The sequence below is a fragment of the Phoca vitulina genome, unplaced genomic scaffold (genome assembly GCF_004348235.1).
Source record: "Phoca vitulina isolate PV1807 unplaced genomic scaffold, GSC_HSeal_1.0 scaffold27, whole genome shotgun sequence".
Lineage (NCBI taxonomy): Eukaryota > Metazoa > Chordata > Mammalia > Carnivora > Phocidae > Phoca > Phoca vitulina.
Genome location: NW_022589730.1, coordinates 17,761,048 through 17,772,830, shown reverse-complemented (window position 1 = coordinate 17,772,830; position 11,783 = coordinate 17,761,048). Strand labels below are relative to the sequence as shown.

Below are 11,783 nucleotides of genomic sequence, written 5' to 3'. Positions count from 1 at the left end.
TAAGTAACTCCCTACAGTATGCAGTATAGGTAGAATGCAGTGACCCGCTTCTCACCTTCTGGTAGTTAGGACAGCCCCCAACTGGCTCTTGTGGAGGCAACATAAAAACACAGAGAGGTAGCAGAGAAGTTACTCCTGGAGGCAGTGACAGAGACAGCAGTATCGGCAGAGGTTTCCTAGCCAGGCTACTGCGTGGACTCCTCCAGCTCCTAGTCTCCCCTGGTCATTCCTTCTTTTTCAAGCTTGAATCTCCTGCATTCCTATTCTTTCTGTGAGCTACCTGGGTTTTGCCATGGAAGTTCTTTTCTACTTAAGTTGGTTTAAGGTGGCTTCTTTTGCTTATAACCAAAAAACTCTAATAGGCACATAGTAGGCATTCAGTAAATATTTCTTAAATGAACAAATAAATTAATGAAGCAATTAATCACCATCGTAATTTTCTGTATAACACTTACAGTTTTCGAAAACTCCCCCTTATTCTGCATCCGGTTGCTACCCCATTTATTTCCAATATTTAAGTTATGATATTCAACCAAAGCAAGTTCTTCTTAATGCAGGAATCAAATACAAAAAAAAATTGTTTTTAACTAAACTAGGGTTAGACTTCATTTCTCAAAGTCTGCCATAATATCTCAGGGTGTCAGTTACCACTATGAGTAATACCACTTAAGTAATAAGCAATTTGATTAAGTAAAAGCTCTCAAAAGAGGAGTTTAAAATAAGAGCTAGGGAGAAAAACTAAGTATGAGTATGAAAAATGAAAAAAGTGAAATAATTTTATTCAAAAGAAATTAGATTTAGAAATAGCTTCAAAAAAGTCTTTAAAAAGGCAACTGAAACTTCAGATAGGAGGTGACATTAGCAGTGGGGGGGGGCAATGTGGGTGGAAACGGTTCAGGGACTTGAAGGAACAGCATCTGCAAAGGCAAAAACTGTGTCCCTTCATAACACAAAAATCTTTGTTTTAATCAGATGACTCTATTTAACCTTACTTGGTTTGTGAATTCTTAAAAATGTTTCCATTCGCCCCACCTCTACTCCACTGAAAGCTGAAATCAACCATTACTCATCCCTTCCTCCACAAAATCCCCTGATTTAAAAAAAAGGAGCGGGGAGGATTAATACTGAAAACTGCTTTCAAATTCAATCATAGTTTAGTAGTCAATGGCTACAGAATATTATTCAAAGGATTTTCAGAAATCTTTCAAGCCTAGAATCAACAAAATGGAAAATTCTGAAGACTTTTCACATTTATACTTACAAGCCATGTTTGAAACATGGTGTATTGAAACATGATGTTTCAGAATTGCCCTAAGAAATTCCACTCCCTTGTTACCAATTTCCGTTGATAAGGCAAAGTGCATATTAACATAGTGCATTGTATTTGGTTTATGTGAACACAAAGCCCCAAAACCAGGTCTCCCCCGGCTGATAGTTGGAAACCATTACAAAATCCATTAAACCATCTCAGTAAGCAAGAGAGGAAAGGCCATTTTGTGTTCAGTGACCTATACTCAGCCCCATGGATTATGAAGCAGGCAATGTAGTGCCTTTTTGACTCTATATCTGATCTCCAGGGAGCCAGAACTCAACTCTTTCCCGGATAAAGTCTGAAGAACACATTTCACCAACAAAAGTAGATAGTAAACACTTAAAAGTAGTTTTAAGAAGAGAGAAAGAGAAAAATGAAACATTGGGGATGAGGAGTGTTAAACGTCGTATTATTCTTGCTTTACATAGCCTATTAATTTCCTGTATAATTTGTGATCCCTCTAAAATGTAGTGTAAAAAGCAATTTCAAATTGTAATGTAAACCACACGGCTTTAAGACGACCGAGGAGGAGAACATAAACTGTATAGACCAAAAGACTACCCCCCCCACCCCCACCCCCGGCTCCCAGGGCTTTTCCGATATAGATGGGGGAGGGGAGCTTTTCCTACACTATCTGAATCCATCAAATCCTTCTACATTTTTGTGTCGATAGAACCATAATGGCTTCTTTAGCATGTACTCTGCACACAGTTGTGTCGGCTCGCGGCTCGGAGAACACGGCTAATGCTCCTCAGGACAACACTCCTGACCCAGTTCCTGAGCAAAGGAGACGGAAGCCGCCTGCACTGCCCTCGGGGCTCCTGGCTCTCGCCTCGAGGACACCGAGACTTGTTGCTCCGGCGGCGGGAACTCACCATTATCGACCGACGGCCGCTCGCCCTGCCCACGAGGAGGACGGCATGTGCTCGGACACGCCGTCCCGGGCCGGTCGGCCGGCGCGCGGGGGAAGGCGCGGCCCTGCGAGCCTCTGCGCCTCGCGGGGCCGGGCCTGGAGCCCGGCGGCGGGCGTACAAAACCAGCGCCCGGAGCGCGGGGACCGGAAGCGCCCGTGGTCCGCCCTTCCGCCGCCAGAACGCGGGCGCCGGGCCGGGGAGCCGCGCCAGGCCTGGGAAGCCTGCTGGGGGTGGCCCGGCAGGCCTCGGGGGAGCATCTCTCCAGCCCCGGCCCGGTGTCTTCGCCTCCCTCGGTCTCCTCCCGAGGGGGCGAGAGCAGGCCGGAGGAGGGATCCAAGCCTGGCCCGGGTCCCGGCCCCGCCGGGCCTAGCTCGAGGAGAGGAGCCCGAGTCCCGGTGGCCCGACCCTGCCGCGAGCGCGACCCGGGCCCGGGCGGGGAGCCAGGCCAGGGCGCCCGGTCGAAGGCACCCGAGGGCCGGGGCCGACTCCCCTCTCTTCCCCGCACCCCGCGGTCTCCCCACCCCCACTCGCTCCCGGAATCAATAGTGACCGCTGATTTTTCACGACAATTGCAGCTGTCTAATTCATCAGTGAATAATTAAATCAGAAGCAGCCAGGCCTGCCTGAGCAGGGCCCGGCTTGGCGTCGGAGACTAGGGGTCTCCCCTACCAGATCCCATCAAATTGGGGGCCCAGTTGGGAGCCGGGAGGGCAGCCAGGGGACAGGCCTCGCCCTGTGCCGCCGCTGGGAGAGCGGCTCGGCGTGAGGAAGCAGGAACTCGGTGTAGGGCGTAAGCGCGGGTAGCCTGGGGACCAGCAGGGCGCTCCGCTGAGGAGCTCCACTGGGGGGCTTATTCCAGATCCTCCTGCCCCGCAGTGCCTCGCGTGGGGCTGCGCTTTCCACTCTCCTCACGCTGACTTCGAGAAGGGAGAGGAAATCACCCTCGGGAGGCGATTTGCCTTTGAGTAAGATGGAGAGGAGCGGAGAGAAGCGCCTAGAAACGGCATTGATTTAGACATCAATCCTGGCCCACTCCCTCCGCCTCCCGAGCCGCGGGGCCGCGCAACCCCCTCCCCGAGAAGCGGCTCGCCTCGGGGCCGGAGGCCGCCCGGCTCCGCGGGGCTGGCGAGGGTGGGCCGAGAGCCGCACCAGGGCACGGCCGGCCCGGGGAGCCGCTCGCAGCCACCCCGCGCCCGCGGCCTCGACGCCCGTCTCTGCGCCGCCGGAGCACCGCTTCTCCGCGGCCAACAGGTCTCCCGAGTCTCTCCCGAGTCGGGAGCGCCGCCGCATCGTCTCTCCCGGCCCGGGCGGCCGGACGCCCTCGGAGCCTGGGTTCTCCAGAAGCAGCCAAACCACCTGTGTCTGGCCAGGCCCGGCCCCGGCGCTGGTCCGAGTGGCCCGCGGGGACCGCGTCCGGCTCCTCGAACGACCACGGCCCCCACAATTACTAAATCGCCGCCTGTGAACCCTGTGGTCGGCCAGAGTTGCTTTTTCTTGCACGCTTGGAAGCGAAACAATTCAAAATTCCAAAAGAGTGGCACCGAAGCGATTTTCCAAGATAAAATGCTCCTAAAATAATCTGAATGTGCTGTATTACTTTTGATAGTGTTATCGTCAAAGATCAGCGCAGACTCAGTGATTTAATTACTTTGGGAGCTAATATACACGAATCAAAAAAATATATACCATGTGATTTTTTTAAAAGAAATCGCCTGACTCGCATAAGTATTTTAAACCCCTCGATTGCTTTTGTTAGTTTTCAAATAGAAACATTATCTTTAGAAATCGGAAATAATATTTCTTAAGTTTAAAAGCTGGCCAACTCTTTTTTTCGGTACTCTGTACTCTTTTTAATTACATCGTAGCGAAACAATTGAAATTACAGAAAAAGATTTTTAAACTCTCCCATTTTTCAGAGCGTAAAAATGCTAGGTATTTGTATTAATGCCTAAACAATGTTGAATCCTCAATCAAAAGTGGTTACGTCCAGAGCAAATAAATGATCATTTTAAGAAGGTAATAAATAAAAAGCGATGCCCGTGCTTAGTGTCTCAGGGCAACTTGAAAACAGCTCCACTTTCAGAGAGTTAAATTTGTCCTTTTTACAATCAACTGCAACTTTTGCCTTCCCTTTGAAAGGACAACAAAAAGATTTCACGCACAACTTGACCTGAACAAAAGGACCTCACGCCAGTTTTTCTTTTGTGGGGTGACAACTGTAGGAGAGGAAAACTTTATTTTAAGCATACATGAATTGTACTTTTGGAAACCCACTGTTAAAAGAAAATGCGACTGCAGATTCACGTGGCTCAAAACCGACGCTCCAGGGCTTTGGTGGAGAGAAATAATGGGACAGGTACTAAAGGCCGGCGGGGACAAAACTCATCTACGTTCTCAGGCTAACAAGTTGCCTTCTAAAAGTGCAACGTTCTTTTACAGAAAAGGCTGTATTCCTGTGAGAGTCGTGCTCCAGCCCCCCCCCCCCCCCCGCCTCCCCACCGTCCCCCCCCATCAAAAAAGAAGCCCTCTGATCTCTGCAGTTTCAAATCCTCAAATTCCCCTTCACGTTTTTGAATTTCATTTTCCCCAGCAGTCAAATTATTTCTCCCACAGAGAAACAGAACCAGAGGGTGGCCCCAGAGAAGTTTCTGTGGTGGGGAAGGAAATGTCCTGGGCAAGGTCTGCAATCCCAGCACTCAACCACGGCGACAGTCCCCTCCAGTCCGTATCAGAGGCCCAGGCTCTTATTTCCGCCCAAACTCCTCCCGCGAGGGGGTCGGGGAACCAAGCCAGAACTGGAAAGGAGAGGGACAGAAGTGTGTGTATGTGTGTGTGTCCATCCCTGAGGGCACAAAAACTCCAACACTTTCCAATCTATGGGAACGGAGGGGGAATGATCAAGGTCCGCCGACCTAATCCTGGCTTTCTTTAAAACTAAGCAGGAGGACGCGCTTGCAACTTAGCTCTGCGGAGCTGGGGATTCTGCCGCTGCCTCTCCGGACTTGTCGCCCCAGGAGCAGGTGCTAATGCTCTTCCGGCTCGGGGTCTCCTCCTCCTTCTCCCCGCCCCCAAGCCCGCCCACTGCCCGCGCCCGGACTACTGAGGCTGCGGTGGGTTTCGCTCCAGCCCAGCCACCTGGCTGCGTTCGCCCCGCAGCCCTGCTCCGCACCTGCGAATTCGGGCACCGGCCTTGGGGCTGTGAGTGGACGCTCCCCCAGCCGGCAGGGCTCTCGCAGCTCCATTTTTCTTTTCCTAAGAGGCCAGCTGAGGGTGAGAAGAACACTAACACACTCCAAATGTTCCTCCGCCCCGGCGGAGAGGGTCAACCAAAAAGTTAAGGGCAGTCCCTGACAGCTCATAACTAAACTGGCGTTTCGGGTTTTAACCAGATTGACGCGGAGGAGAAGAGAGTTCACGAAAAAGGACCCATTTGGCCTCACCACCTAAAACACTTAAACGACAACAACTTTCCTAGATTCGACTGGAATCTGCGAAGTGTCAGAGAATTTCTGACCTGAGAGGCAGAAGAGGGTTAGTGGTGCTGGGCTTCGGTTCTAGTTTTCTTCTCCTTGTGCTCAACCACCCTGAGCTTTCAAGCAGAATAAAATTGAAGCTAATGGAGATATCAAACAGAGCCAGGATTCCGAAGGCTCTTTTTCCGCCACAAGCACCCACCGTCCATCTGCAAGGGTAATCACAGAGACTTGCGGTGTCTTCATCACTAGAGGCTCCGAAAAAAAAGGGGGGGAGAAATTTCTCCGTCGTTAAAAGGAACCCTCTATTATCACTATTATTATTTGTGTATAGCAACATAAGAATTCCCCCCCTCCCCTTAAAATTCCCCCACAATATTGAAACAGCATTTGTTGTACGATTCACACAAACGCTTGAGGCCTTTCTGGAAAACCATTACCATTCAATGGCTAGAAAATTGCTCTCCTTCCTTAAAAAAAAAAAAAAAAAAAAAAAGGCTAAGCAGCAGCTACGACCGACAACAAAAACTTTCTCCTGCATAATCCTCGCCCACGGAATGACAAAGAAATGATATTGACTTACCCCTGAACGGATGAAGTGTTTGATAAGGGGGGGACTTTTCTGAAGATTTCTTTTCGGGGAGCCACACAGACAGCTGCAATTCATGGGCGACACTGATTGCCAGAAACGCTATGGATTGGCATGGGGTCTGCAGCTCACAGATCCTGATCAATACCCCTACACTCCCGCGCCAGATGGTTTGGGGAAGGACAAAAATAAAATAGTCCAAATCAACCCACCATTATGTCTTTTTGTATTGCTCTGATAAACCTAGTTGTAGCACAAATGTGTTCTCTCAACACAAAACCTTCATCAGGATTTTGAACATTTGGGTAGAAATAAGCAGCCCCCCTCTTCTTGGGATTTGGGCTGTGGTTACTGTTGTTTAGTGGAAACAAAGCTGTTGGGCCCCTTATCCGACTGGGTTTACTTGTGGTCTATGTATTTTTTTTTTCGTGAATAATTTATAGGGTCTCTGTTTTAATTGAATGCTCACCTTTCTCTCCCTCTCAGAGCCTAAAAAAATTTTTTTTGAATGTGAAAACACATATGAAAAGCTCTGGCAGTAAAAATCTCCAGTCTATTTCTACAATTCCTAACTCAAGTTTTTTTTTTCTTTTATAATGCAGTAGCTTACATTTGTTGTCAAAGCTGCATTTTATTTACAGACTTCTTTTGACCCATTTAAGTGTCTGATTTTGAAGAAAATCAGACCTGCGGATGTGGTACGTTAAGAAATTGATATCCTGATCCTGATATAATGGCTGGTGCAACTGTTTGTCCAGATTCTAACAGTCGTGAACTAGCACGCCTGCTACCATATTTCTGTACAGTCTATTTGTGAATCAAATGCTGAGTTACACAACTTCTGAAGGTTAGAGTACGTGTGTAAACAAGGGGCAGTTAGAAAGCAGCTCTTCCTTTTATTTTCTTAGAGCAAGAAACATCAAAGATATTTTGAAACATATTTGAAAATCTTATTAATATTGATATTCTTAAAATTATCTTCTTCAAGCAGAAAATATTTTTTCCTTTTTAGAAAGAAAGGGAAAGGGCATGCAAGACTAATTTAGTAAAAATTAGGATGCTGACTAAAAACGCACATTAATTTCCTTTTTAAATGGGTTTTAGGTTGACATACAAAACCTCAAACCATCATTAAGAAAAACAACATGAAAAATCTGCTTTAATCTAGCCCATTGAAATTATACACAAAGAAGCCAATACGATTTCATGATTTCCCTGAGATCGCCAATATTGATCGAGGGAAGGGGGAGGGATGGTGGGAGAGAGGGAGGAGGGAGAGAGGGAGGGAGCAAGGCAGCAAGAATATGCAACTCACCTTTCAACTCTCTAGCACGTGACTGCTCCAAGGCACACCAAAATGCAATTCCCAGGAGCAGATTTATCTTGGTAGCCTGGTAAACGAGTTTATCATTTTGAAAAATTATTTTAATGGCCATCTATATACTCAGGCTTCTGTATGGAGGCAGAGCCTACTCAGTGTCCCAGCCTGGGGTCCCTGGCCACTCTTTAAGTCTGAAGCCGAGGCAGGGAAGGCTGTGTTCAGCATTGGGGCATATCAGACTCTTTCCCCAGCCTTGCTGCTCTCTCCCCCTCTTTCAGTCTCTGAGCACTCCTAGACCAACAGGAGGCTTGTGCTCTTGTGAACTTTTGTTCAACTGGTAAGTTTTTCAAACATTAACTGTTTCAAATTATCCCAAGTATCCAGCTGCCATATATAAGGTGGGGAGTGAAAAGAGAGTCAGTAGGAGAGGGTTGAGGGGGAGAGGAAAGACAGAGAAAATTCAGTTATTTTACCTGTCTAATTTTGTGACATTAAAAATGTGAGCAGCTAGAAAAGTATGCCTAGCAAAGTAGAGGAATGTCCACTTTCTTACCCAGGCTCTGATATCACAAAAAAGAATCTACTTGAAAGAATAATTGGCAAGGTATTGGCCAGAGCTCAATGAAGTTGATCTATGAATAACGTCACTGTACATTCATGTGACAGGATGGTGTGGGAGGGGGTGGATTTTTTTTTTTTTTTTTTTTTTTTTTTTGCTCTGTAGCTAGAAGGGAAAGGAGGGCAGCCGCAAAAGGTCACCAAGACTAAGAACTATTTTCCAAATGAATCAAACCTTTCTCTAGCACCAGGAAGGCACATACAGTATTCCAGGCTGCGTGTCCTTGTTTTCTTATCAAGTTTTCCTTAACAGCTGGAAGTGGTTGGAGGGGGCTGTCTTAAGGAGACCCCCTGCTCTTCTTTTGACAGCTGATCAAAAGAAAATAGGTCACGCTTCTCAAACTTATGTCCACCCTGTCCTTAATTACTGTCTCTTTAAACAAAGGCAACATCTGCGCAACCTCAGCTAGCTTGAATCTTCGGAGGCAAACAGAGCGCAACCTGCTTTGGAAGAATCTGTTACTTTTAAGGGTTTCAATGCCGGGTAGCTCCCTGTCTTCAGCCACCCCTCCACCCCCACCCAGGCCTCGGAAATCTCCACCTCCTTTCTCCGCCGCTCCACCTCCAGTCCCCGATCTAGGATTACCAAACAACGGAAATTCTGGGTAAACGAAGGTGCACTTTTTAAAGCTGCGGCTTGCGAGCGTTCTGAAACTCGCCAGGGTTCTGGTCTTTTCAGAAACAAGTTTTGGATATACAGATGTCGGCCGAGGGTCCGTGTCATCTACCCACAGCCGCAACCTGGGGCGTTCCTTTCTCGGGACTCGAGTGTGTGTGTGTGTGTGTGTGTGTCTGTGTGTGTGTGTATGCACGCGCGCGCGCGGTAGACGAGAAATCCGCGGGTGTCGTCCCGGACGGTTTACGTACTCCCTGCTCCCAGGAGAAGTTTGCTCACTATAGGCTTTGGCAACAATCTTGCCGCCCCCTACCCACCACCCTTCCTTACAAGTCGCTAGTGGGGGGAGCATTTGGTCACCTTGAAACCGCAGCTCCTAGAGTTCTAGTTTTGTTTTGCAATCTAACAGGGCCCTTCTGAAGCCTCATAACTGGGAGATTTATGGGCTCGCCGGGTAATTAAATGATGTTATTGTGTTAACTTTGCTTGGATTACGGTGGCCCGCGCCGCCTGTGGGGTTGCGTCGCCGGCCGCAGCTCCAAGGCAGCGAGGGTCCTAGGATTCCTTTCGCCTGGTAGATTATGCATGCCTCGGTCTCAGGAATTTACCCTGCATTAGAATACATAAGCGCCTGCATTTTAAAAGGGTAAACTACTGGCTCTCATATAGAGACGCTTGGGAAGTGGCTTGCTAGGAGACTTGGGTTTGTTTTTTCACAGTACAGACTGGCTTGCTAGCCTCCAGAAAAGCTGTGGGGTGAGGCAAAGGGAACTAAAGCAATGCCCTTTTCTACAGATCGCAGCTGCTCAAGAGGGACACAGAGCGGCATCTTTAACATAATTTCTCTCCCTCGCTCGCACTCTCGCCTCTCTCTCCCCACTACCCCCTCTTCCCCTCCCTCCCTCTCCTTGACGTTTGAGTCTAGTGGCAAAGGAGGAAAAAAAGGCACAGAGCCGTCAGCCAAACCTGAAACGCATGGCCCCGCCCCCTCATCAGCCATTGGCAGTCGCACTCAGGAGGCCCGCCCCCCAGGGCAGCGGCGCACTCGGAGTGGCTGTTTGCGGCGCCCATCGGGCGCTGCCCCGCCCCGGGTCCGGGAGGCTAGGTTGGCTGCCCCGGCGAGCGGCAGAGCCCTTCTGGACAGCTCCCGCTCACCCAAACAGAAGACGTCGGCGCCGGAGCGGGCTCGGACATGGCGAGGCAGCGCGCCGGCCCGAGCGGTGGGGCCCGGTGATCCCTCCCTCCCTCCCCGCCCCCTCCCCTCTCCCGCTCGCACGCCCGGTCCGCCCCCACCCCGCCCCCACCCCGGGCGCGCCCGCCTGCCCGCCCGCAGCCCGGGGCGCACACCCGCACGCACGCTCCCCCTCCACACACTCACGCACTCCCGCGCCCTCCCCCGCTTCCGCGACCGAGCTCCGCCACGCGCGCCTTGCCAGCCCGCCGGCTGCCCCCGCCGCCCCCGCCGCCCCCGGGCCCCGATGGACTGAATGAAGGCTGCCTACACCGCCTATCGATGCCTCACCAAAGACCTAGAAGGCTGCGCCATGAACCCGGAGCTGACAATGGAAAGTCTGGGCACTTTGCACGGGCCAGCCGGCGGCGGCAGCGGCGGGGGCGGTGGCGGGGGCGGCGGGGGCGGCGGCGGGGGCCCAAGCCATGAGCAGGAGCTGCTGGCCAGCCCCAGCCCCCACCACGCGGGCCGCGGCGCTGCTGGCTCGCTGCGGGGCCCTCCGCCCCCGCCAACGGCGCACCAGGAGCTGGGGACGGCGGCAGCGGCAGCGGCGGCGGCGTCGCGCTCGGCCATGGTCACTAGCATGGCCTCGATCCTGGACGGCAGCGACTACCGGCCCGAGCTCTCCATCCCGCTCCATCACGCCATGAGCATGTCTTGCGACTCGTCCCCGCCCGGCATGGGCATGAGCAACACCTACACCACGCTGACGCCGCTCCAGCCGCTGCCGCCCATCTCCACCGTGTCGGACAAGTTCCACCACCCGCACCCGCACCACCACCCGCACCACCACCACCACCACCACCCCCAGCGCCTGTCGGGCAACGTCAGCGGCAGCTTCACCCTCATGCGCGACGAGCGCGGGCTCCCGGCCATGAACAACCTTTACAGCCCCTACAAGGAGATGCCCGGCATGAGCCAGAGCCTGTCCCCGCTGGCCGCCACGCCGCTGGGCAACGGGCTGGGCGGCCTCCACAACGCGCAGCAGAGCCTGCCCAACTACGGGCCGCCGGGCCACGACAAAATGCTCAGCCCTAACTTCGACGCGCACCACACTGCCATGCTGACCCGCGGTGAGCAGCACCTGTCCCGCGGCCTGGGCACCCCGCCCGCGGCCATGATGTCGCACCTCAATGGCCTGCACCACCCGGGCCATGCTCAGTCCCACGGGCCGGTGCTGGCGCCCAGCCGTGAGCGGCCACCCTCGTCCTCGTCTGGCTCGCAGGTGGCTACATCGGGCCAGCTGGAGGAGATCAACACCAAAGAGGTGGCCCAGCGCATCACCGCCGAGCTGAAGCGCTACAGCATCCCACAGGCGATCTTCGCGCAGAGGGTGCTGTGCCGGTCTCAGGGGACTCTCTCCGACCTGCTCCGGAACCCAAAACCGTGGAGTAAACTCAAATCTGGCAGGGAGACCTTTCGCAGGATGTGGAAGTGGCTGCAGGAGCCCGAGTTCCAGCGCATGTCCGCCTTACGCCTGGCAGGTAAGCACAGAGGGTCTCCTGGAGCCCGGCTGCTGTGGAGAGGGCTCCGGGGGGCTTGTGGCCCCAGGTCAGCGCGCCTAGCCTCGGTTCTTTCCTCCTCTCCGCTCCGCACTTCCTATTTTCTCTCGACTTTATTTCTTCTTCTGTCATTTCCTTCTCCCTTCTTCCTTTTCTGTTCTTTTTCTTTTGCATCTTCTTACCTCTCTTCCTCCCTCCTTGACTCCA

The 11,783-nt window shown here is 52.0% G+C and overlaps 1 protein-coding gene across 1 annotated transcript in view; it reads left to right on the top strand.

Moving 5' to 3' along the window:
* Positions 1–10,330: 10,330 nt before the first annotated feature.
* Positions 10,331–11,783, top strand: part of ONECUT2 (one cut homeobox 2) — a 53,406-nt gene continuing 51,953 nt past the window's right edge. The window contains exon 1 of the mRNA XM_032422774.1: positions 10,331–11,558. Within this exon, the coding sequence (XP_032278665.1) occupies positions 10,331–11,558 (1,228 nt within the window). The remainder of the gene's footprint in view (positions 11,559–11,783) is intronic.